The sequence below is a fragment of the Chiloscyllium punctatum genome, chromosome 10 (genome assembly GCF_047496795.1).
Source record: "Chiloscyllium punctatum isolate Juve2018m chromosome 10, sChiPun1.3, whole genome shotgun sequence".
Lineage (NCBI taxonomy): Eukaryota > Metazoa > Chordata > Chondrichthyes > Orectolobiformes > Hemiscylliidae > Chiloscyllium > Chiloscyllium punctatum.
This window is the reverse complement of record NC_092748.1, coordinates 76,837,544-76,865,240: the sequence shown is the minus strand read 5'-3', so window position 1 is coordinate 76,865,240 and position 27,697 is coordinate 76,837,544. Positions and strand designations below refer to the sequence as shown.

General features: G+C 40.3%; 1 protein-coding gene across 1 annotated transcript in view; it reads left to right on the top strand.

The window, feature by feature from the left end:
- Positions 1 to 27,697, top strand: part of cfap221 (cilia and flagella associated protein 221) — a 212,631-nt gene that overhangs the window by 137,280 nt on the left and 47,654 nt on the right. Inside the window, exons 15-18 of the mRNA XM_072578328.1 lie at positions 12,048 to 12,144; positions 15,738 to 15,862; positions 22,175 to 22,255; positions 25,025 to 25,132. Of these exons, the coding sequence (XP_072434429.1) occupies positions 12,048 to 12,144; positions 15,738 to 15,862; positions 22,175 to 22,255; positions 25,025 to 25,132 (411 nt within the window). The remainder of the gene's footprint in view (positions 1 to 12,047; positions 12,145 to 15,737; positions 15,863 to 22,174; positions 22,256 to 25,024; positions 25,133 to 27,697) is intronic.

The following is a 27,697-nucleotide window of genomic DNA, read 5'->3' as shown; positions in this document are numbered from 1 at the left end:
GAAGAGGATGGTGGCTATGGATTTTGCAGGGGCATACTCAGGAAGCATTGTGTGATGGCCTGGTCAAGCATTTGGCTTATTGCAGCAGCTAGGCATGCCCTGATTTATATGTCAGGAATTTGTACCATTTTGTTTCATGATGTAGAAACAAAGAACAGAAAGTGGCTTGTAAATAAGGTGAGCCGGGGCTTCAATAAGTTGCATGGAAATAAGATAGTGACTGCTCAATGGCAAGATTCTGTTGTCTCCATTTAAAGCTTGAGGGGAAAAAATTGGAAAGGTCTTCTTACCATCAAGAGCTGATACTATTACATTGCTCAGCCTTCTTACCTTTGAACATGCTAAACCAGGCAGGGAAGGGGAGGTGGGAGGGTTGCTTTCTGCACATTATACCTTTATAGATGTTCTTGCATCGCTTGACCCTTTGGCAGCTAGCAGAAGCCACACGTTCCTGCCTCTCATGATGACTGCTGTTGATATATTTTCGTCATCCTGTCCAGAGATGTTGTTTTTACACATCTCTGAAGCAGGTAGAACTTGAAACTCTTATATTACCACTGTATTACCACTGCACCATGGCAATCCTTGTAATTATGACTGATATAAGGTCATTTCAGGTCATATGTTAGTCTGCCAAAAGAAACACAGTCACCTGGGTAAAATTACTTAATTAAGATTAAGAAATTAAATTACAATTTTAATTACATTGTTTTACATTGTTTTATGCCTCACACAATATTATCTCTTTCTCATTATCTCATACATTGTCTCTTCTAACCCTTTGTTTGAAATAGAAAAAAACTTTTGACAGACCTTTCTCATTATTGTTTATTTTGAAGATGGAAACAAGATTGAAAGTGCATAATTAAATATCAATATCCTGGAAGGCTATTCCTTTTCCTTTGATAGCCTTTCAGCCTGAAGTAGCCCAAGTTCACTTTATCTTTGGTCTTAAATATTACAACTTGATGGTTAGTTTGTCAAATTTAACCTGAGGAGATGCACCTTGTACAGTCTTCCTGTGCTCCTCAACAACCTTTCTTTCTGATTGAATGTCAAAGGTATCATTCCCATTTTTGTGAAGAATCTATCCCATTGGTCTTCTGCTTAATGGTTTAGTTCCAAACTATTTTAAGCAGAAAGCTGATTTTATGTATTAGGGAGACTGTAAGTAGAAAGCTATAGGCCAGTTGGCCTGATATTTTAAGTTCAAGGTAATCACACAGAGCCAACATCATGTTGTCAAAGGGAAGTCTAGTTCAACTAATTTACTGAAGTTCTTTGAAGTAGTAACATGTGCTGTAATTAAAAGGGAACCAGCAGATTTATTGTATTTAAATTTCCAGAAAACATTTGGATAAGGTGTTACATCAAAAGATATCGCAGAAACAAAAGTTCCTTGTGTCGGGGCTTGGCATAGATAGAAGGTTAGCTTGCTAACCGGAAGTAAGAATGTGTGGGTCTTTTTACGGCTGGAGAAATGTCATGAGTGGTGTGCCACAGGGATTGATGCTGGACCCGCAGCCTTTTTAATTTATATAAATGATTTGGAAGAAGAGATTGAAAATATGGAAGCTAAATTAGTTGATGACACAAAGATATACAGGAAAGTGAATTGTGAAGTGTACAGAAGGAATGTGGGGATGTAGATAGGTTAAATGAGTGGGCAAAGATATGGTAAGTGGAGTACAATGTGGAAAGTGTGACATTGCCCACTTTTGCAGAAAGAATTAAAAAAAGCACATTATCTAAATAGTGAAAGGTGCAGAGCTTTGCACACAAAGAGATCTGGGTGTCCTTGTGCATGAAACATGTAAGGTTAGTATAAAGGTACAGCAAGTCATCAGGAAAGCTAATAGAATGTTACAGTTTATTGTAAGGGAAATTGAGAGCAAAACATAGGGAGGTTATGTTTCAGTTATATTGAGTATCAGTGAGATTGCATCGGGAGTACTGTGTACAATATCTCTAATGATAAGAAAGTTAACATTAAGGCACTTTACCTGAATGCTCATAGCATTCGTAGCAAAGCAGATGAACTAATGGCACAGATCAGTGTGAATGATTATGGTGTGGTAGGCATCACAGAGACATGGTTACAGGGGGATCAGGACTGGCAGATAAACATCCAAAGGTTTTCAACTTATCGAAAAGACAGGGAGGTGGGCAGAGGGGGTGGGGTTGCCTTGTTAGTTAAGAACAAAATTAAATCTATGGCACTGAATGACATAGCATTGGATGATGTGGAGTCTGTGTGGGTGGAATTGATGAACCACAAAGGCAAAAAAACCATAGTGGGAGTTATGTACAGACCCCCTAACAGTGGTCAGGACCAGGGGCGCAACACGTACCGGGAAATAAAGAAGGCATGTCAGAAAGGCAAGGTCACGGTGATCATGGGAGACTTCAATATGCAGGTGGACTGGGTGAATAATGTTGCCGGTGGATCCAAAGAAAGGGAATTCATGGAATGCTTACAGGATGGCTTTTTGGAACAGCTTGCCATGGAGCCCACAAGCTAGTGCTATGTAATGAACCAGACATCATAAAATATCTTAAAGTAAGGGAACACTTAGGAAGCAGCGATCATAATGTGGTAGAGTTCAGTCTGCAGTTTGAAAGAGAGAAGGCAAAATCGGATTTAATGGTGTCACAGTTAAATAAAGGTAATTATGAGGGCATGAGAAAGGAACTGACGAAAATAGACTGGAAGCAGAGCCTAGCAGGGAAGACAGTAGAGCAAAAATGGCAGGGGTTTGTGGGTAAGATTGAGGACACTGTACAGAGGTTCATCCCCAAGAAGAGAAAGATTATCCGGGGAGGGATTAGACAGCCATGGCTGACAAATGAAGTCAGGAAATCTATCAAAGAAAAAGAGACATCCTATAAAGTGGCCAAGAGCACTGGGAAATCAGAAGATTGGGAATGCTACAAAAACAAACAGAGGATAACAAAGAGAGAAATAAGGAAAGAGAGGATCAAATATGAAGGTAGGCTAGCCAGTAATATTAGAAATGATAGTAAAAGCTTCTTTCAATACATCAGAAACAAACGACAGGCAAAAGTAGACATTGGGCCATTTCAAACTGATGCTGGAAGCTTAGTGATGGGAGATAAGGAAATAGCTGGAGAACTTAATAAGTACTTTGCATCAGTCTTCACAGTGGAAGACATGAGTAATATCCCAACAATTAAAGGGAGTCAGGGGGCTGAGTTGAGTATGGTTGCCATTACAAAAGAGAAAGTGCTAGAAAAGCTAAAAGGTCTTAAAATTGATAAATCTCCTGGCCCCGATGGGCTACATCCTAGAGTTCTGAGGGAGGTGGCTGAGGAAATAGCGGAGGCGTTGGTTGAGATCTTTCAAAAGTCACTGCAGTCAGGGAAAGTCCTGGATGATTGGAAGATCGCTGTTGTAACCCCCTTGTTCGAGAAAGGATCAAGACAAAAGATGGAAAATTATAGGCCAATTAGCCTAACCTCGGTTGTTGGTAAAATTCTAGAATCCATCATTAAGGATGAGGTTTCTAAATTCTTGGAAGAGCACCATGGATTTAGTAAGGGGAGGTCGTGCCTGATAAACCTGTTGGAGTTCTTTCAAGAGGTGACAAGTAGGTTAGACCGGGGAAACCCAGTGGATGTGATCTACCTAGACTTCCAAAAGGCCTTTGATAAGGTGCCACACGGGAGGCTGATGAGCAAGGTGAGGGCCCATGGTGTTCGAGGTGAGCTACAGGTATGGATTGAGGATTGGCTGTCTGACAGAAGGCAGAGAGTTGGGATAAAGGGTTCTTTTTCGGAATGGCAGCCGATGACAAGCGGTGACCCGCAGGGTTCAGTGTTGGGGCCGCAGCTGTTCACATTATATATTAATGATCTGGATGAAGGGACTGGGGGTATTCTAGCAAAGTTTGCCGTTGATACAAAGTTAGGTGGACAGGCAGGTAGTACTGAGGAAGTGGGGAGGTTGCAGAAGGATCTAGACAGTTTGGAAGAGTGGTCCAGGAAATGGCTGATGGAATTCAATGTGAGCAAATGCGAGGTCTTGCACTTTGGAAAAAAGAATACAAGCATGGACTACTCTCTACACGGTGAGAAAATTCGTAAAGCCAAAGTACAGAGGGATCTGAGAGTGCTAGTTGAGGATTCTCTAAAGGTAAACATGCAGGTTGAGTCCGTGATTAAGAAAGCGAATGCAATGTTGTCAATTATCTCAAGAGGGTTGGAATATAAAAGCACCGTTGTGCTACTGAGACTTTATAAAGCTCTGGTTAGGCCCCATTTGGAGTACTGTGTCCAGTTTAGGTCCCCACACCTCAGGAAGGACATACTGGCACTGGAGCGTGTCCAGCGGAGATTCACACGGATGATCCCTGGAATGGTAGGTCTAACATACGAGGAACAGCTGAGGATCCTGGGATTGTATTCATTGGAGTTTAGAAGATTAAGGGGAGATCTAATAGAAACTTACAAGATAATACATGGCTTGGAGAGGGTGGACGCTAGGAATTTGTTTCCATTAGGCGAGGAGACTAGGACCCGTGGACACAGCCTTAGAATTAGAGGGGGTTAATTCAGAACAGAAATGCGGAGACATTTCTTCAGCCAGAGAGTGGTAGGCCTGTGGAATTCATTCCCGCAGAGTGCAGTGGAGACTGGGACGCTAAATGTCTTCAAGGCCGAAATTGATAAATTCTTGATGTCACAAGGACTTAAGGGCTACAGGGAGAATGTGGGTAAGTGGAGTTGAAATGCCCATCAGCCATGATTGAATGGCGGAGTGGACTCGATGGGCCAAATGGCCTTACTTCCTCTCCTATGTCTTATGATCTTATGGTCTAATACTGATCACTGTACTTACAAAAGGATGTTAATGCATTGGAAGCAATTCAGAGAAGGTTTACCAGACTAATACCTGGAATAAGTGGACTTCCTCATGAGGAAATGTTAGATATTGCCAGGCTGTATCCTTTGGAGTTTAGAAAAGTCAGAGGTGACTTAATTAAAACAAGATCCTGAAAGAACTTTGCCAGATGAATGTTGAAAGGCATGTTCTTCTTATGGGTGAATCTAAAAATAAGCAGGTGCCCATTTAAAACAGATGAGGAAACATTTTTTTCCTCTCAAAGGTTGTGTCTTTGGAATTCCACAAAAAGCAGTGAATGCAGAATCTTTAAATATTTTTAAAAGTAACGGTAGGTAGATTCTTGATTACCAAGGAAAAAAAGATTATTGGGACCAAGAGGCCTTCTCTTATTCCTTGTTCATATGTTGGTCACTTTTCTTCTCTAACTTTTTCCAATAATCTTAGTAAAGAAACTCTGCCCTGCTTCAATCTGTTCAATGATGTGTAACCCACATCAACTAAATCATTTTGTTTTTAATTGTATCTCTTCCATAATTCTCAACATAGCTTAAACATTGTTTAAGTAGTTATAATCATCAAGTGGAGGTGCCGATGTTGAACTGGGGTGGACAAGGTCAGACATCACATGACACCAGGTTATAGTCATGTGGGCGGCACGGTGGCACAGTGGTTAGCACTGCTGCCTCACAGCGCCAGAGACCCGGGTTCAATTCCCGCCTCAGGCGACTGACTGTGTGGAGTTTGCACATTCTCCCCGTGTCTGCGTGGGTTTCCTCCGGGTGCTCCGGTTTCCTCCCACACTCCAAAGATGTGCAGGTCAGGTGAATTGGCCATGCTAAATTGCCCGTAGTGTGAGGTAAGGGGTAGATGTAGATGTAGGGGTATGGGTGGGTTACGCTTCGGCGGGGCGGTGTGGACTTGTTGGGCCGAAGGGCCTGTTTCCACACTGTAAGTAATCTAATCTAATCTAATCTAATCTAGTCCAACAGGTTTATCTGAAATCACAAGCTTTCGGATTCTTGCTCCTCCATCAGGTGAAGCCACTTTGCCTGACAAAGGGGTGGTGCTCCGAAAGTGATTACAAACAAACCTGCTGGGCTACAACCTGATGTTGTATGACTTCTGACCATGTAATCATCAAATCACAGATCTCTATTGTACAAAGAGGCTGATCATGTCTTTGACAACCAAAAAAGGAGCTGTCTACATTTTCTAGCTCTTTTCTTATTCAGTCACAGGATATGGGCATTGCTAGCTAGGCCAGCATTTCTTGCCCATTCCTAAATGTCCAGAGGGCAGTTGATTAAGGATCAACTATATTGCTGTGAGTCTAGAGTCACATGTAGACCAACCAGGTAAGGATAGCAGATAGGAGAAAGTGAGGACTGCAAATACTGGAGATCAGAGCTGAAAATGTGTTGCTGGAAAAGCGCAGCAGGTCAGGCAACATTCAAGGAGCAGGAGAATCGACGTTTCGGGCATGAGCCCTTCTTCAGGAATGAGGAGAATGTGCCAAGCAGGCTAAGATAAAAGGTAGGGAGGAGGGGCATTGGAAATGCGAGAGGTGGAAGGAGGTTAAGGTGAGGGTGATAGGCTGGAGTGGGGGTGGGCGCGGAGAAGTCAGGAAGAAGGTTGCAGGTTAGGGAGGTGGGCTGAGTTCGAGGGTTGGGACTGAGACAAGGTGGGGGGAGGGGAAATGAGGAAACTGGAGAAATCTGAGTTCATCCCTTGTGGTTGGAGGGTTCCTAGGCGGAAGATGAGGCGGTCTTCCTCCAGCCGTCGTGTTGCGATGGAGGAGTCCAAGGACTGCATGTCCTTGGTGGAGTGGGAGGGGGAGTTGAAGTGTTGAGCCACGGGGTGGTTGGTTGGTTGGTCCGGGTGTCCCAGAGGTATTCCCTGAAACGTTCCACAAGTAGGCGGATAGCAGATAACCTTCCCTAAAAGGACATTGGTAAATCCAAGAATTGTATCTAGGTACTTGTACCTAAGATATCGCCATAAGAAGGCAGACATTGTTAAAGCTTTTCACTGTACTCCTACGCTTAAAAAAAAGGATATTGTATTGAATCAGATGGGATTTTTGAACTATAAGCATCTGTTTCATTGTCATCATTAGACTGCATTTTAGATTTTTATTGAATTAAAATTCCGCCATTTTCCATGGCAGGATTCGAGCCTATGTGCCAGAACATTACCTGGATCTTTACATTAATAGTCTAAGCCATCATTTCCTCTCAGCCATAGCCTTGTAGATTGTGTCACTTCAAGTGTATTACTAAGTACTTTAAATGCAGTGAACGTTTCTTCCTCGAACACCCTTTAAGGCAGTTGGTTCCAGAATTCCACCACTTTCTGAATGAATAAATTCTCCTCAACATCTAATCCTTCTGCCGGTTAGGTCAATAACAAAAGGGAAAAAAGAAATAAATTATCTGCTTAGGCAATTCACTCTATCAAGGCTGATCATGAATTTTTGCATACCTCAGTTGAATGTCCCCTCAGTTTTGTCTGTTCCAAAGAACACAAAACTAGTCTAATATTTTCTCAAACCTGAACTTCTCCAGTCCATGCAACATCCTACAAAATCACTTCTATACTTTATTTGGATCTCTTCCTTTCTGTAAGCTGTATGCGGAACTCTAACTAAGTAGTGTTTTATGCAGTTCGATCATAGCCTCCTTGCCCTTATATTCTGTTTCATGTAATAGATGAAAGAATCCAGTCCACTGTTAACCCCCATCTGGTATTTTTAGACATCTGTGAATTTGCACTCCAACATTCTTCTGAACCTCTACACTTCTCTGTACCATCATTTATTGTGTAGTCTATTGCCTTATTTGCTGTTCCCAGTTCATTATCTCACATTTCTCCATGTAAAATTTCATTTCCATTTTTTTCTGCCCACATGATCACACTCCATGGCTAACTTTATTATTATTCAATTGTTTGGATGTGGCCTCACTGGCTGGGCCAGTTTTTATTCCCTATCTGCCTTCCTCAACTGCATAAGTCCATTTCGTATATGTAGCCCACAATGCCTTTCGGGAAGGTTTCCAGGATTTTAACTCAATAACACTAAATGAACTGTGATATATTTCCAAGTCAGGACAGTGAATGGCTTGGAGACAAATGTGTAAGCATCAATGCAACTATCTTCCTTGGCCTGTCACATTTTCAGTATCCAGTGTAATGTAAATACCACCAATTAATGGGAAGGATGTAGAGGAACTAATCTGCAAGGAAATTACAGATAGGTGTAAGCTTCATAGAGTGATTATAATGAGGGACTTAATTGCCAGTATGTAGATTGGGATAATAGTAGCCTAAGCAGGCTTTCCTAGATTGTGTTGAGGAGATTTTCTAGTGATAATCAAGTCCAAGAAAAAGGGAGGCACTGTAGACCTGATTCTTAGGCATAACATAGGCTACGTAGATCAACTAACAGCGGGGAGACATTTAGGGGACAGTGGACATTGTATTTTAAGATTCAGAATGACTGTAAAAGAATGAAATTGTTCAATCTACCTTTTGGAAAGCCAACTTCATCAGGATGAGACCAGCTGAGCTGAATAGATTGTAAACAAGGTTTGATGGCTAGAACAGTAATTGAATAATGGGCATCCTTCAAAGAAGAGATGGCTTGGAAGGGCAGTGCTTGTCACTAGCCACTTGTGTGTTTTCCTATTTTCCTGGTGGTGGCAATTGAATAAAGATTCGTGCACTTTGTGTCTTTCACTGTGTTTCACACCTACACACACACACACCGTGGGTGCTGGGGAAAAATAAGCACTACCGCAGTTAGGCGGTAGTGTGGGGGTTAAGAAGAAAAAAAAAGAAAAAAAAGAAAAAAAAAGACTGGGCATCTCCTCCCCTTCACTGAAGAAAGAAAAAAAAATAAGCATAGAGTGCTACCGCAGTTCGGCAGTAGTGTGGGGGTTAAAAAAAGAAAGAAAAAAAAAGAAAAAGAGGAGTTTTTGATCACACAGCATTGCCCTTTGATGTGAAGGGCTCTGCTTGTCACTGGCCACTCGGGTGCTTTCCCTTTTGAACAGAAGAAGAAAAAAAGAAAAAAAAAGAGATGGCTTGGACATGGTCAAGGTATATTTCCTCAAAAAGGTGGGATAAACAAATCAAGATCTCCCTGGGTGACAATTGAAATAGAAATTAAGTAATCGAAGAAAAAATATATGCTTATGACAAATATCATGTGGTAAATATAGTTGAGAACCAAGCTGAATACAGAAGGGCCATAAGGGAGGTGAAAAAGCAAATAAGAGAAGGAAGAGGGATAATGAAAAGTCATTGGCAGCCAATATTAAAGAAAAATCCCTCTTCTATAATTACACCAATAGTTAAAAACTGACACAAGGAGGAGTAGCAGCAATTAAGTCCTAGAAAGGGGATTTACATGAGAAGGCAAGAGGCATGGCAAAAGTGTTAACTAAATACTTTTCATCTTTCTTTATTTAAGAGGTCAATGTTGCTCAGGACTTGGTGGAAGTGGGAGAATCTCAATCACTGGACGGGGTAAAATTGTTAAGGAGCAGATATTAGATTAACTTTCGATATTAAAGTTGATAACAAATGAGGGCCAGATGAGAAGCATCCAAGACTGTGGAAATTGCAGGAGCACTGACAATTATCTTTCAATCTTCCCTCAATTTGAGAGTGATGCCAGAAGATTAGAGGGTTGCAAACATGCACCCTTAATTTAAAAAAAAAAGAGTTTGTGAAGATAGACCCAGCAATTACAGATCAGTCACTTTAACTTGTGGTGGGAGACTCCCAAACTCAATTATTTGGGATATAATTTATAATCATTTGAAACAATATGGGTTAATTCAGCCAAGTTAGCCCATTCATTAAGAGAAAATTATGACTAATACAACCGTCTTATGAGGGAAGTTTTAAGTCATGGAGTGAAAAAAAGAACAGTAGTTTAATGGATACAAAGTTAGCTCTGTGATAGAAAACAGTAACAGTTAATGGGAGTTTTTCAGACAAGAGAAAAGTTTGTCATGGGGTTTCCTAGGGTTTAGTATTGGGACTTGCTTTTCCTGACATGAGACCATAAAACATAGGAGTGGAAGTAAGGCCATTCGGCCCATCGAGTCCACTCTGCCATTTAATCATGGCTGATGGGCATTTCAACTCCCCACATTCTCCCCATAGCCCTTAATTCCTTGTGAGATCAAGTATTTGTCAATGAATTAATAAGACAGTTGCATGGCACAGCATCAAACACCTTTTTGAAATCTATGCTCAGCACATAACAGCCTTTTACTTATCAACCCTCTGTTACTTCAATAAAAACACCAACAAGATTATTAGACATAATTTTCTCTTAATGAAGTAGGCTAAATTGGCTGAATGGAACATGTGTAAATGATCTAGACCTTGGTGTGCAGGTGGTAGTTTCAAAGTTTACAGGTGAATCAAAACTTGGAAGAATTAAAATGTGAGGATGAGCTATGGAAAGAGAATGTAAAACTTCAAAGAGACATTGACACTTTGGTGGAATGGGTGGATAGGTGACAGATGCTGTGCAATGTTGAGTAAATCATTTAAACTTATGTTGTGACTGGCAGAGTAATGATTCTGTTAGCACCAATAATATACTTTATCTATATTGTAATGAATACGTCTTCCAAGTTTCGTTAACACATAAGATTATTTATTAAATGATACATAAGACAAATATAAAAACAAAGAACAAGAGTAAACCACTTGGCCCATCATGTTCTAACATCCTTCTAAAACCATGCTAAACTAGTTCAGCAATTACAGAGGAACCTCGATTATCTGGCATTCAATTAATCGAATTTTGGATTATCAAAACAAAATCACAATGCCCTGACACTTGGCTAACTATGTTATCCAGCATTCGATTAACCAAACAAAATACTCCCCATCCTTGTCCTTCAGATAATCGAGATTCCTCTGGAGATGGAACCATAAAAGAAATGTTACCAATGTCCAAAGTGACCCTTTTTAAAAATATAGATCAAGGCATCCTTTTCTCCATAAACATTCAAAACTCAAGTTCTCAACTATAACAGAGTGACAGGGCAGGTTTTTTTTGGACTAGAGGCCCGTGACTAGCTGTGTTCCACAGGGATCAGTGCTGGGTCCACTTTTGTTTGTCATTTATAAAAATAATTTAGATGAGAATATAGAAGGTATGGTTGGTATGTTTGCGGATGACACCAAAATTGGTGATACAGTCAACACTGATTAAGGTCATCTAAAATTACAAAAAAGATCTTGATCAATTGGATCAATGGGCTGAAGAGTGCCAGGTGAAGTTTAATACGGATAAATGCAAGGTATTGTCTTTTGGTAAAACAAACAAGAGCAGGACTGATACAATTAAAATGAGGGCTTTGAGTAGTGTTATAGAACAGAGAGACCTAGGGGTTCAGGTACATAAATCTTTGAAGTTTACATCATATATAGATAGGTTAGTTCTGAAGGCATTTCACACACTTGTATTCATTGTTCAGAGCATTGAGTCTAGGAATTGGAACATTATATTGAGCATATACAAGACATTGTCGAGGTCACTTTTAGAGTACTGTATCCAGTTCTGGTCACCAGTTTTGGAAAGATATTATTAAGCTTGAGAACATTCAGAAGAATTATATCAGAACGTTGCTGGGAATGGAGGGTTTTAAGCCATAAGGAGAGGCTGGGACTTTTGTCATTGGCACCTAAGACCTTATAGAGGCTTTCAAAACATGGGGGTATTGATGAGGTGAATGGTAGGTGTCTTTTCCCTCAGGTGGGGAATTTCAAGACTTGGGGCAATATTTTAAGGAGAGAGGAGAAAGATTTTTAAAAGACACAAGGGGCATTTTTTTTAGCAGGGAGTGGTTTAGAATGAGTGGTGTGGAATGATCTTTCAGAGAAAATGATGGATGCGGACATAGTTCCAATGTTTAAAATACATTTACATGAATAAGACATTTTTGGAGGGACATGGGCCAAGCACAGGCAGATGGGACTAGTTTAGTTTGGGATTATAGTCAGCATGGTCTGGTTGGACCGAAGGGTCTGTTTCTATGCTGTACAACTATGACTGCATGAAAACTTTATAAAAACTTGCAATGTTTCCAGTGCATTTAGCAGAATCTTACATCACTTGTACTAATATTTTAATAGCTGATGTTTCTTTTAATCCTAGATTATTATACAGTGCAGGGTAAACCGTAGACTGATTTTGTTGCAAAAACTTGTCAAAAACTTGAAAAGACGATATGAAAGTAAACTTTCTTTAAAAGGTAAGCAATTGGTTATTTTTGAAGAATTCTATAAATGCATTGAGTACAATATATACCAGTAACTGTATATTTATAATTAAGGTATGTTTTATTTTTCATGTATCATAGAAAGTGAAAGCGTCACATTATTTAGAAAGTCAGAGTTTTTATAGCATGTAAAGAGACCTTTCAGCCCATTATGTCTGCACTGATCATCAATCAACCATTTATTCTCACCCCATTTTGCCAGCACTTGGCTATAGCTTTATGTGATATGGCATCATAAATCATTATTAAGTTATACTTTGGAAATATGATTACTAACTGATTTTGAATGTCATTTTATTTTTAAATTTAAAAAGAAAAGGCAACTGAATTATGATTCTAAATTATTCAAACAGAATCTTGATAAAATAGCCAAATTTGACCCAATTAATCCTTAAGATCAATATTATGTATCATTATAATGACTTGCCAATAGTTGATATTTTGTTTTAAGAACTAGCAATGCGGCAAATTCTCAGTAATTCTTCTACTTTTAGGTGATTTTTTTTGTTTGATTCTTGTAGATGCATGTGTTTTAATCAATGCTATTAATGGTAAATAGATTTCCCGTGTGCTATCAAGAGTTTTATAATGATCATATAATTTACAGAGACAAGTGAGAGAGATTTTAACATCAACCCTGCAGAAATGCTGAAGAGTAACCACAAATGGACTGACACAATCAGTTCAAATCCCAAACAATTACAAGGCTAGGATAGTTTGTTCAGGGACAAAACAGAAATTTCTGGAAAAGCTGGCAGCACCTGTGGAGAGAAATCAGAGTTACCATTGCAGGGTCTGGTGACCTTTCCTCAGAACTGTAGGGAAATAGATGGTCCATATTGCAGAGGAGGAAGTGCTGGATGTCTTGAAACGGGTAAAGGTGGATACGTTTTCAGGACTTGATCAGGAGTACCCTAGAACTCTGTGGGAAGCTAGGGAAGTGATAGCTGGGCCTCTTGCTGAGTTATTTGTATCATCGATAGTCACAGGTGAGGTGCCGGAAGACTGGAGGTTGGCTAACGTGGTACCACTGTTTAAGAAGGGTGGTAAGGACAAGCCACAGAACTATAGACCAGTGAGCCTGATGTCGATAGTGGGCAAGTTGTTGAAGGGTATCCCGAGGGACAGGATGTACAAGTATTTGGAAAGGCAAGGACTGATTAGGGATAGTCAACATGGCTTTGTGCGTGGGAAATCATGTCTCATAAACTTGATTGAGGTTTTTGAGGAAGTAACAAAGAGAATTGATGAGGGCAGAGCGGTAGATGTGATCTATATGGACTTCAGTATGGCTTTTGACAAGGTTCCCAATGGGAGACTGATTAACAAGGGTAGATCTCACGGAACACAGGGAGAACTAGCCATTTGGATACCAAACTGGCTCAAAGGTATAAGACAGAGGGTGGTGGTGGAGGGTTATTTTTCAGACCAGAGGTCCATTACCAGTGGAGTGCCACAAGGATCGGTGCTGCATCCTCTACTTTTTGTCATTTACATAAATGATTTGGAGCTAAAAATGTGTTGCTGGAAAAACGCAGCAGGTCAGGCAGCATCCAAGGAGCAGGAGAATCAGCGTTTCGGGCATGAGCCCTTCTTCAGGAAGGCTCATGCCCGAAACGTCGATTCTCCTGCTCCTTGGATGCTGCCTGACCTGCTGCGCTTTTCCAGCAACACATTTTCAGCTCTGATCTCCAGCATCTGCAGTCCTCACTTTCTCCTAGATAAATTATTTGGATGCGAGCATAAGAGGTATAGTTAGTAAGTTTGCAGATGACACCAAAATTGGATGTGTAGTGTACAGCGAAGAAGGTTACCTCAGATTACAACAGGATCTTGACCACATGGGCCAATGGGCTGAGCAGTGGCAGATGAAGTTTAATTCAGATAAATGCGAGGTACTGCATTTGGACTTATACACTTAATGGTGAGGTCCTAAGGAGTGTTGCTGAACAAAGAGACCTTGGAGTGCAGGTTCATAGCCCCTTGAAAGTGGAATCGCAGGTAGATAGGATAGTGAAGAAGGCGTTTGGTATGCTTTCCTTTATTAGTCAGAGTATTGAGTACAGGAGTTGGGAGGTCATGTTGCAGCTGTACAGGACATTGGTTAGACCACTGTTGTAATATTGCATGCAATTCTGGTCTCCTTCCTATCGGAAAGATGTTGTGAAACTTGAAATGGTTCAGAAAAGATTTACAAGGATATTGCCAGGTTTGGAGGATTTGAGCTATAGGGAGAGGTTGAACAGGCTGGGGCTGTTTTCCCTGGAGCGTCGGAGGCTGAGGGGTGACTTTATAGAGGTTTACAAAATTATGAGGGGCATGGATAGGGTAAATAGGCAAAGTCTTTTCCCTGGGGTTGGGGAGTCCAGAACTAGAGGGCACAGGTTCAGGGTGAGAGGGGAAAGATTTAAAAGAGACTGAAGGGGCAAGTTTTTCACACAGAGGGTGGTACATGTATGGAATGAGCTGCCAGAGGAAGTGGTGGAGGCTGGTACAATTGCAACATTTAAGAGGCATTTGGATGGGTATATGAATAGGAAGGGTTTGGAGGGATATGGGCCGGGTGCTGGCAGGTAGGACTAGATTGGGTTGGGATATCTGGTCGGCATGGACGGTTTGGACTGAAGGGTCTGTTTCCATGCTGTGCATCTCTATGACTCTATGAACTGATGGTAGCTAGGAAAATGTCAGTTTATTTACAGAAGATTAAAGTAGCAGGCCCAAAGAGAGAGAAGAGCAGTTGGACAGAGAAAATAGTGGATAATGTCCTGGCTAGGAAGGTGAATAGCAATTAGTGGGATTGTTAGTGACTAATAATGGGTGGTGCGTAATGACAGACTATGTGATAACAAGGCCTAGTTATGGGATTTGGGTTAAGGACATGGGAGAGCTGATGGCCTAAAGCTGTTGCACTCGATATTTAGTCTGGAAGGCTGCAGGGTCCCCAGGCGGAAAATGAGGTGTTCTTCCAGCTTGTGCTGAGCTTCGCTGGTGCTCTTCAGCAAGTCTGAAACAATGTTAGCCAGTGAACAGTGAAGAGTGTTAAAGTAGCAACTGCAAGACACAAAGACACTGAACTTCCAGTTGCCTCCTTGTTAATCATTTTCCTGTCTGTGAAAATCTGAAGCCAATCCTGCAGCATCAATAGAATTGCCTTCAGCTGTCAGCTGGCGAAAATCCTATGACCCATTTGAAAGAGAAACAGGATGAAATTCTTAGAATATTCAAATAATTTTCTCTGAATTGTCTCTTTGATGTGTAGGGGATAGCAGAAGATCTCTTCATTCTGACACACTGACTGACATTGGTGAATATATGTGTATCTGCTTGGTAGAATTTAAAGACACCATTTTGAATGGAATGAAATTCAAATGAATATAAGGTCTAGCCCCAAATTTCAGTCCCTATCAGCTTCATTCTCCAGTTCCTATCTGAACATTTACTCATTATCCATTGTCAGGCTGAAACCAAACTTTGGATCATATGACGACATTGAATAAAAAAGATGACCTTCTCTGCACTTTTTTTCTATTAAAATATTTTCCATTCTTTTTCTTCCTCAACAGAGAGCAGCATACTTTCCATTGGCAGGACAGTTCAGGAAAGTGAAGATAGATATTATTTTGAAATAGGAGACATTCAACCTTTTATGTTCCCTTATTACGTTTCCCCTGATTGGAAGGATGAATTAGTAAGTAAAGTACATAAACTTTGAGAACTTGAATTATGCATAATTAATGACAATCAAATCAAGATTCCAATTTATGCAATTTTGAAGTATATTCTTCATTTAAAATAATAAAACAGCTCTCATCATTTAACGAATTCATATTGCTTACTTGATATTGCTCATGGCAAGAAATGCTGTATACGCCCATGTAGCATTCATTGCAAGAGAAACAGGGTTCATAGATAGAATTTAATTAAGTCTGTTGGAGCAAGCTTGATGATGGCCATGGAATCTGGAAGAACTGTGTGGGAGGCTATACAATCAATTCCCAGGGGCAGGAAAACTATTCTACAGTTGTCAGGGGATGGGAAGGGGCCAACAGAGAAATATCATCTGCTGAAAGCAAGAGTCAATTAAGTTCATTAGCCATTTGCAACCAGTTATGCCTGAGTTCTCTAGGATTTAATTGGACTTGCATGGTGGGTCTCCCATGTCTGCTGCATAATGGGTGTTCTTCTTTGAAAAGCCCCAGCAACACCATTCCTTCAATCCCCGTCCCACCTCTCTCCAGATATCCCCTGATGATCCCCGAGGAAGGCCTTGGTGTATTACCAGCAACAGCTACAACAGCCAGTGGCATTGACAGGATCTTGTGGACAGGATTTCCATTTTGCTGGAGCCTTGATTGAGTAGGAGACCAAATACATCAATTATCTGAATTTCGAATTATCCGAACAAGGTCTCAAAGTCCTGATGCTTAGGTAGACTGTATTATCCGAACTAGGCAAAAGTGAGGACTGCAGAAGCTGGAAATCAGAGTCTAGGTCAGAGTGGTGCTCCCTAATCTCTCCACCCCGGAGGCTCCCTGCCTTCATTCCTGATGAAAGGGTTTTGCCCGAAACGTCGCTTTTCCTGCTCTTTGGATGCTGCCTGACCTGCTGTGCTTTTCCAGCACCACTCTAATCTAGACTGTGTTATCCGAACATTCAATTATCCAAACAAAATACTCCCCGTCCATGTTGCTCAGATAATTGAGATTGCCCTGTACTGTTGAAGTAAATTTCTCTTCAAATTTAAATAGCATTACCCTCTCATAGAAAGGTGAACTGGGGCTCCCACCACTTCATCAGTTGATATGCAGGCGAGCAAACTAATTTTTGCCCAATATTTCAGGTTGATGACCATACTATTTTTTGGCAGTAGACTATAAAATAACCACAAAGTGTAACATAAATTTAGCATTTAATAGATTATTTTGGAGACCTTGCAGTAAAAAATGTATAATAGATTAAAGTACAGGGAAAATCATAAGGAATAATGACAGTACACTCAAGATGATATGACAGACACTGGAGAATGTAATGTGGCCCACCTAAAATCATTCATCCAGACAAAAATATCCTGCATTCAATTCAATTGTCTCTTGAATGATGACAACATTTTTGTTTCAATTAACAGTGTAGATCATTTTAAATTTCTAATTTGCAGCAACAACAACTTGGATTTAAATAGCATTATTAGGGGTAGACACTGGGCATTGTTCCAACCGTTTTCTTCAGGGAAACAAGAAGAACAACCAACTTTGAAGTGCCAATGTGTTTGTTATTTTATTAAAATCACTATTTACTCTGTATCTTTCTAATACATATTATTTGCTTTCTAATGTAAGCTTGTGCATTATTTCACAGTATGTTCTACATTTAAATGTAGATTGACATTTCACAGATATACTGAATAATTAGAGAAAGTTTGTATTATCATGAGTTAATGTTAGTTTTTTAGTTTTAAAAAGACCTCATACATGATGACAAATGCTCACATGATTTCTGTCAGCATCATGTCTCAAACCTTTGGCTCATGGTCATGTAAAACAGCATTGCTGATAGAATCTTAAAGTCACAGAGACATACAGCATGGAAATACATCCTTTGATCCAACTCGTCCTTGCCGCCAAAGTTTCCCAAACTAAAACTAGTCCCGCTTGTATGCATTTGGCCCATATCCCTCTGAACATTTCCTATTAATGTACTGATGCAAATGTCTTTCAAATGTTGTAACTGGACCTACATGTACCACTTTCTCTAGCAGATCATTCCACATACAAACCATCTTCTGTGTGAAAATGTTGCCCCGCAGATCCCTTTTAAATCTTTCTCTTCTCACCTTATAAAATATGCTCCTAGTTTTGAACTCTCCCACCCTAGGAAAAAGACCTTTGCTATTCATCTTATCAATGCCCCTCACAATTTTATAAACCTCTGTAATGTCACCGTTCAACCTCCAACATTCCAGTGAAAAATGTCCCAGTCTATCCTTTAGTCCCAGCAACATCCTGGTAATTTTTTTCTGAAACCTCTCCAATTTAATAATATCCTTCCTATCGCAGGGCAACCAGAATTGTACATAGTACTAAAATGGCTTCATCAATGTCCTGTACAAGAGCACTCCACCTTCATCAATCTTTTTGGTTACATCCTTAAAAAAACTCAATCAAGTTTGTGAGACATGTTTGCCAGGAACAAAGCCATGCTGACTACCCTTAATCAGTCATTGCTTCTCCAAATGAATGTAAATCCTGTCTCTCAGAATCCCCTGCAACAACTTACCCACCACTGATGTCAAACTCACAGGCCCATAGTTCCCAGGCTTCTCCTTAGAACCATTCTGAAATAAAGGCACAACATTAGCTACTCTCCAGTTCTCCAATACCTCACCCATGGCTATAGATGATACAAATGAATGAGACTCATATTTATTGACTACAGCTCCACCTTCAACACCATAATTCTGAAGAAAATCATCTCCAAACTCTGAGACCTAGGTGTCTGCTCCCCACGCTGTAACACTGTTTTCTGCACTCATTTATGATACCCTAATGTACCTGTATATTATGATCCATCTGTAAACATAAAATAACTCTTTCTCTGTACCTCGGTACACATGGGTAGTAATAAATAAATAAAATCAAAAATACCTCTGCTAGGGTTCCCACAAGTTCCCTAACTTCCCACAATCTCCTCAAGTATGTTTCATCAGGTCCTGGAAATGTATCTATCTTTACACTTTTTAAGATCCCCCATCACTTCTTCTTCTGTAATGTAGACTCCTTCTCACAGTAAAAACTGATATAAAATATTTGTTTAGTATCTGTCCTAACTCCTGTAGTTCCACACATAAATGACCTCGTTGATCTTTAAGAGGCACTGTTGTCTCCCTAGTTGCTCTTTTGCTCTTAATGTACTTGCAGGAACTCTTTGAATTATCCTAAACCTTATCTGCCAGAGCTATCTCATATCCCCTTTTGTCCTCCTGATTACCCTCTTAAGAATACCCCACACCCCTTATACTCTTCTTGAGATTCACTTGATCCCAGTTATCTATATCTAATTTATGACTGTTTATGACTATTTTTGACCAGAACTTCAATAACAGTATTCATCCAATGTTGCCTACATTACCAACCTTACTCTTCAGTCTAACAGGAACATGATGCCTCTGAACTCTCATTATCTCACTTTGAAAGCCTCCCACTTACTAGTCGTCCCTTTACCTGCGAACAGTCTACTGTACTCCAATCAACGCTTGCAAGTTCCTATCTCATACCATGAAAATTTGTCTTACTCCAATTAAGAATATTAATTTTCATACAAGGGCTATCCTTTTCCATAATTGTTTTGAAACTAATAGAATTATGATCACTGGCCCCAAAGTGCTCCCCCACTAACACTTCTCCTGCCTTATTTCTGAAAAAAAGGTCACATTTTTCTTCTATAGTAGTTACATCTACATCTTCATAAAGAAGATTGTCTTGAACACACTTAATAAATTCCTTGCCATTCAAGCCCTTTCCACCTTGGGCACTCCCAGTCAATGTTTGGAAAGTTAAAATCCCCCACTGTTATACCAATTGTTCTTACATATATCTGAGATCTCTAGACATATTTGTTCCTTAATTTCCCACTGACTATTGGAGGCCCTATAGTACAATCTCATCAAGGTGATCATCTTCTTATTATTTCTGAGTTCCATCTATATAGCTTCATTGGATGATCCCTCAGAAATATCCTCTCTAAGTACAGTAATGTTTTCTTCATTAAAAAACACTATTCCACTCCTCTCTTGCCTCCCTTTCTATCCTTCTTATAACATCTAAACCCCAAAACTTTGAACTGCCAGTCTTGTCTCTCCCTCAGCCATGCTTCTGTAATAGACCAGGTCAAGAAGCAGGCGAATAGATGTTTCAGGCATAAGCCCTTCATCAGGCTTCCTGATGAAGAGCTTATGCCCAATACGTGATTTCTCCTGCTCCTCGGTTGCTGCTTGACCTGCTGTGCTTTTCCAGCACTACACTGTCGACTCTGATCTTCAGCATCTTCAGTCCTCACTTTCTCCATGTTTCTGTAATAGCCATGATATACCAGTCCCATGTTCCTGTATCTGACCTGAGTTCACTTGCCTTACCAGTAAGACACCTTCAATTGAAATAAATGCAGTTTAATTCATCAGAGTCACCTTGTTCTCTGATTTGTTCTTGCCTTCCTTTTCTCATTAGCTTGCTCTTTTTTAAATCAGAAGGATCCTCATCTGTCCTTCTTATTCTCACTACTACTTAGGATACCTTTGTCCCAACTGACCAGTTTCAACTCTCCTGAATAGCACTCGCAAATCTCCCTGCCAGGATATTGGTCCCCTTCCAGTCCAGGTGAAACCCATATTTTTTGAACAAGTCCTTTCTGCCCCAGAATAGATCTGGATGATCCAAACATTTGAATTCTTGTTCACTGCACCATCTCCTTAGCCACTGATAACTTTGCCCCATCGTATTATTCCTATTCTCACTAGCATGTAGCACTAGGAGTAAACCAGAGGTAAAAGGTAAAAATCAATTTCGAAGCTCCTTGGATGCTGCCTGAACTGCTGTGCTCTTCCAGCACCACTAATTCGTAAACCAGCGATTACTACCTTTGAGGTTCTGCTCTTTAACCTTCTATGTAACTTCCTATATTTAGCCTACAAAGGCTCAACCATTTCCCTCATTGTGTAGTTCTTACCAATATGTACAATTTCTGGCTTCTCTATCTCCCCCTTGACAATATGCTACAAGCATTCTGAGGTATCCTTGACCCTGGCACCAGGGAGACAACATACCATACAAATTCACAATCACTGCTGCAGAATCTCCTGTCTGTGTACCTAACAGAGAGGTTTCTCATAACAATTACTCTTTTGTATCTTGAAAAACCCCCTTAGCATAAGATTCATTCTTGGTTTCCAAGATCTGGTTCCCACTTCTATTTTCCTCTGACCGACATCCCATTCAACAGTACCCAAAATGGTATTTCTGTTTTAGAAAAAAATAGCCACAGGAGACTCCTGAACTACCTTCCTACCTCTCCTGACACTCACCCATCTATCTGACTGAACCTGTGGTGTAAACAGCTCTCTAAAATCTACTAATCATTACACTCTCTGTCTCCTGTATGCTGCTCAGTGACTCTAACTGCCTCTCCAGTTAATCCAAACGTTCTGACATGAGATGGATCCAAACATACCTGCTGCTGACATAGTCTCTAGGGACAGTCAACTGTTCCCTAATCTCCCACATCTGACAGGAGAAGTATACCACTCTGTTCACTGCCATAATCACTCCTTACAAATTTGCTCATCTTCACTTGTCTTAAAAGACCACACTTTTCTCAAATCCAGAATTTGTAGACTGATACAGCTGACACACTACGCTGCTGGAAGGACCTAAAAAAATTACATTCTACATTAAACAGTCTAAAAGAGGAAGTTCTAAAAACTTGCTTTTCTACTCTTCATTTAATCAGAGTTTTTAATTTTAAGCATGCAAAATAGAAAACAAAATTAAATTTAAAAATCCAGCACTTAGCTGAAAATCCCAGCAACGAAAACAGCTTCCACTTCAAATCCTTCATCAGTCAACTCTCAAATCTCTGGAACTCCAGTAAAGGGAATCGATAAAGGCTAATATCGAATATTTGACAAACAAGTTGAAATGGCCAGTCTTCCGAGTTCAGTGTAAATAAATAAAAAGCCTTTATCCACGGCCAATCTCTCCTTTGTCACAATATTTTTGTCTCTTTTTTTGGAGTAAAAAAGTTCCAAAACTAATTTTAAATGAAAAATGCTTCTGCTCTCGAAAAACCAGAGGAAAATCATAGGAAAAGCATTCAACTCAGAAGGAGGTGCAAGATCAAACTTCTGTTTTTTTTTAAACAATTAATTCAGTATAATAACAGTGTCAGGGCAACAAACTACCAAAATGCTTTGTCATGCTAATGAATGAACATATATGGTAATTTATTTTAGGCTGCTGATGCACTTGGTCCCGTGTCCGTCAGGCCTTCAGAAGTGGTGGTCGATCAAGTTGTACCATTCTTCAATCTAAAGGTTATATATTTTAAGTTGTAATTCTCAATTAGACACAGGGCTGGATTTTCAGTAAGGGAATGGGAAATTGAAATTGGAACTAATTACAGATCAAACACACTAACCACAATTTTCAATGTTTCAAGCAATTAAAGGCCAGTGTGCAAACTCTGTGTTCAATCAGGGTGGAGGGCCAATGACCAATCTTCCAGCAGCCAATGATTGTCAAACCCAATGACAGTGATTGGGCATGGAGGCTGCAATGGAGAAGTCCAGGGAAGTTTTTTTGTGTGTTTTAAAATGTTACAGCTGCCTGGTCACAATCCAGGGTTGATCGTGGTGGTACCAATTATATTTTTTGGAACCCCTTTTGCCCTGAAAGCACCAAGTTGACATAATGTGGCCTAATAAGCCCTGTTATTTTAAAACAAATTGCCCTTAATTGGTTATACTGCCTCTTGGCAGAAGGCAATCAATTTGATTTTGAACTGCACATATTGAAAACGTGTTTGGACCAGAATTGGGATCACACATTGGGAAGAGGACAGCAATCCAATTTTGGCACCCACCTGACCCCATTCTGACACCAACCTGTTTGAAATTCCACTACATATCATGGAATCTCAGTAGAGTCTGCGTGAAATGGGATAAGGCAGAATCAGACAAGAAGTCCAGTGAGATCTGTCTTGATGTTAGTACCTTGCTGCATCTTTTGTGCGTTTGCCAAGTGGTATGAGTTTCTGCTGGGTAGTGAAGAGTTGCCATAAGAAGAATTATAGCTTTTCCAATGTCTTATTAATGCCACAATTTACCTCATTAATATTCAGCTTCCTATCTTACCAAAGATGCCAAAAGAGCTAGACATTGAGAATTCTTAATATGGGAAGTCAGAGCAGGTACCTCGCAACTGCTGAGAACAGTCCCCATGTTGTATGCTGAGCATTAATACCTCAGGACATGATCCAGGTACAGCAGCTACACACCACAACCAATATGTGCCAGCCTCTAAGAACCTCATTGCCCATTGCTAATTTTAGAATCATAGAATCATAAAATCCCATAGTGTGGAAGCAGGAGATTTGGCCCATTGAGTCCACAGTAACCCTTCAAAGAGCATCCCACCCAGTCCCAACCCTCTCACCTATAATTCTGCATTTCCAACCTAGCCCACAAATCCCTGGTACTATGGGCAATTTGTCATGGCCAATCCACTTAATATGCGCATCTTTGGTTTGTGGAAGGAAACCAGAGCACCCAGAGGAAACCCATGTAGTCAGGGAGAATGTGCAAACTCCACACAGACAGTCGTCTGAGGGTGGAATCAAATCCACATCCATGGTTCTGTGAGGAACAGTGCTAACCACAAGCCAACTGCATTTCTTACAGTATGCTTCTGCACTTTAATGCTGCACCTTGGTATGCACTGATAAATATTATTGTAGCATTGTTACAAGGACACTGTATGCTCAGGGAAACAAACCCAACTCTTGGATTGGACCAGGCTGCATCTCTGGGCTGTTCACTTGCTGTCATAGTGTTCACTTGCTCTGAGCCTATGTGGATGATCACCACACCCTCATAGTATAGCTACGTTGCTTCGCCATTTAGCATGACACCAAGCCAAGAAACTTGGTGCATTCATCTGCAGTCCTTAGTCAAATCAAGGGTGATAGCCTTTGATCAGGGCTTCCTAGTTCAGTAAGTCAAAGCAGGCTTTGACATCAGTCCAGGGGCTTGGACACATGAGTTCAACCCCTTGGGATGGTCAGTGTCAGGATCCTCTCGACTTAAGGGGTGTTGAGCCAAATGTCAGAAGCCCCCTTGACTCTTTTGTCCAATTGTGATCTGTTTTTTTTTCTTAAGGGAAATGAAAAGGAGTGTTCGTTTTGTTTCAGGTGTGGAGAAGCCCCAAGCATTACAGGGGGCATGCAGGTTCAGTAGTATTGGGGATTTGATGGGTGACAACAAGTCAGGGCACTTGTTGCAGGTAATAATGAGAGTGGTAGGCCATATGCCTTGTGTGGCACAATATCAGAGATAGAGTGTGTGAGGTATTGAAGACAAGATGGTGGCATTAACACTGGCAAAGTACAAAAGTCATTGACATTCTTCCTACATGGCTGGTCTTTGGCTGAGACTGCGTTAACCTGGGAGGCAATCTCAGATCAGAATGGCATGGTGTTGTGCAATGATCTTGGCTGCTAGTTGTTGGAGAAGAGAATGCCCTGTGTCTGCATCATCCCACCCAGCAGGACTTCTAGGTTCCTGATCACAAATTTGGGTGCCCATTTCCCCAATCTGCCACGTCTGGGGCAAATAAAGAAATATGCAGTTCCAGATGGCCAGTTTTCCTCCAGATGCATTGCAGCCTTTTAAAGATGGCATAGACAGAAATGGTACAGGTCTTTCAAACGGATATCCAATGAGTGGTGATTTGTTCTGGGAATGACAAGTGGTAAAATGGGAATAGAATTGGACATGAGGGATGGCATAAGGACTTAATGAGGTGCATTTGGTAAGATATGGCAAGAAATCTGACTTGGCCTCATGATGAGAATCCCTCCAAAATCCTCACATTAAATCAAAAAAACTTAAGATTCAACCGGTAATATCTGAATTTAAGTTTAAAAATCATCCAAAGTAATATTACTGTAAAAGACAATATGTAAAACAAAAATACTTGAAACTATCCATTTTGTCTCTTTGTTTTCTTCTGTTAAAATGATCTTTAATTATTTTAAGCCGTTCTTAATGTGTTATTTTGTGTTATGTAATTTGTATAAACTTTAGGTATATCAACGTTATAAACAAATGGAATATAATCCATACTCTACACAATATGTTTCATCCAGTTATCTTCCATTAACATTGTCGAGACCCCTGAGATCGGGAGCAGAGGTAATTAGCCTTATCCAAATAAGTATACAATCTTCAAATATAAATATAAACATGATCATTTATTTTTCAGAAACAAAAACTGAAATTGCTGGACGAATTCAGCAGTTGTAACAGCTCTATGGAGAGAAAGCAGAGTTAACATTTCAGGTCCAGCAACCCTTCTTTGGAAAGTTCTTTGGTTACTTTTGTTTAGTTTGATTTTCAGAAAAAGGATTTAGGATCTACATTTAGGACAAAGTCAGAAGTCATGTAGCACCAGGATAAAGTCCAACAGGTTTATTTAAAATCACAAGCTTTCGGAGCACTGTACCTTTGTTAGGTAAAGGATTGGACTATCACCTGGTGTTGTGTGACTTCTGACTTCGTCCACCCATCCCAACACCAACATCTCCACAGCATGGCTACATTTAGAAGACAAAACTTGCCACAGAATATCTTATGCTAAATTGAAATTATTGATCTTACATTCTGTTGTTTTTTGACTTTATTCAATACTTCTTAATTAGTGTTTTTCTTCATCCAGTTTATTCCTTGTATCCTGGAGTATTACTGAACAAAAAACACATTTTGTTGAAGCTTTTTGCCTTGTACTCATGAGGAAGATTGTGAGGAAATATAAAACTAACGGGAAAACAACTGGTCTATTGTATGGGAGGCAAGTGCTCATCGCTTGTCAAATGGACTATGATTGATAGAGAAAGTGAGGACTGCAGATGCTGGAGATCAGAGTCAATTCCTGATGAAGGGTCTGTGCCCAAAACGTCAATTCTCCTGTTCCTTGGATGCTGCCTGACTGGCTGTGCTTTTCTAGTAATGCACTCTTCAACTCTGATTGATAGAGGCATTGCCATGGAGAATTAACAATTGATTATGGCTAATCATTAAGTGCCAAGCTTTGTTTATATTTTAAACATGCAGGATGGCTCAGATTTGTCAAAGCTTTGACCTGAGAAATGAACCACAAAATGACTGTCACCTATTTTGTTGAATTGTAACAGGCACAATATGCTTACATGTTCTTTCCATCTGCATTGAAACAGAGGCTGTGTATTTGTACATGTAGCTTCTAGGACATGCAAGTGTGCCTCGCTGCAAGCCCGAAATTGGTTGTCAGCATAATTCTTTGCAGACTTTATGATTGGTTAGCATATGTCCAATTGTGAAATCATATTTAGTATTGGACGCAATGTTTGAATTTTAAAATAGCAAGCTGGTTGGATAGTCAGTGTATTACTTGTTGTGAACAGCTAAAGTGATATTGTTTGATACAATCCAGTACTTTTAAGGAACAATATACCTAGCATCATACTGCCACTGAAATTCATATACCTCATTACTCATTTGTCTGATAGGCAGAATGTCTTTTTGATTTGATCGCAGCATCCTGTTAGTTGTAACCTGCATTCTTATTGCCACTGCTATTATAGCAATATGAAGCAGTGAGCTGCACTTGTTACTCAAATTTTTGAGACATCTCATTCTTCTCGCATAATATGAGATAAACTGGGCACTTTCCAAAACCAAATGTTCAGACCTTCAGCCTGATCATGAGTTTGCATTATATATTGTGAGAAATTCTCTGAACAATGTAGCCATTATTCTGCAGGATGGCTTTGATGCACCATATTACAGTGTCAACCTTCCGCCTGCATATGAGGTTGCCAAGAAGTCATTCCTATGGTGTGTTGAATTGTGCTCATTTGATTGCTATATTTCAAAGGTGAATCTGAACGCAGAAAGGAGCCCATTAAGAAATGCAAGAAAATTCTTATATGCAACTCAGGTTTAAATATGGCAAACACATTACCAACATAGCAGAACTATGCAACTAGTGGAAGGTCAGATGTCATTCCATCAAAGACATGTGCTTCATGGTATCCAACTTTGATGTTCATGAGAGCTGTGCCTACTGGACCCATGATAAGACCATTTATTTGATAATTAATTAGGTCCATAAGACCATAAGACATAGGAGCAGAATTTAGCTATTCAGCCCACCAAGTCAGCTCCACCATTCGATCATGGCTGATACATTTTTCAACCCCATTCTCCTGCTTTCTTCCTATCCCTTGATCCTCTTACCAGTCAAGAACCTATCTATCTCTGTCTTAAATATATTCAGTGACTTGGCCTCCACAGCCCTCTATAGTAATGGGATACGTAGATTAACTACCCTCTGGCTTAAGAAATTCCTTCTCGCCCTAGTTCTAAAGGTCATCCCCTCACTCTGAGTCTTTGCTCTCAGGTCCTGGTCTCTCCTACTAGTGGAAACATGTTCAGGCCTCTCAGTATTCTGTAAATCAATCAGATCTCCCCTCATTGTTCTAAACTCCATCAAGTGCAGATTCATGGAGGTGGAGACAGAGGCAAGTTTGGGCCCAGTATGAGACCTGGCAGCATCGGCAGTGGCTGTATTGGTAAGGTCAACACCCATGCAGCCAATTGCATATTTGGTGTTTGCATGTGCAGGAAAATCTCTGCTGAATGTGGAAGGATCCTTTGGGGCCTTGGATGGAGGTGAGGGGGGCAGGTGTGGGCACAGGTTTTACACTTCTTGTGGCAACA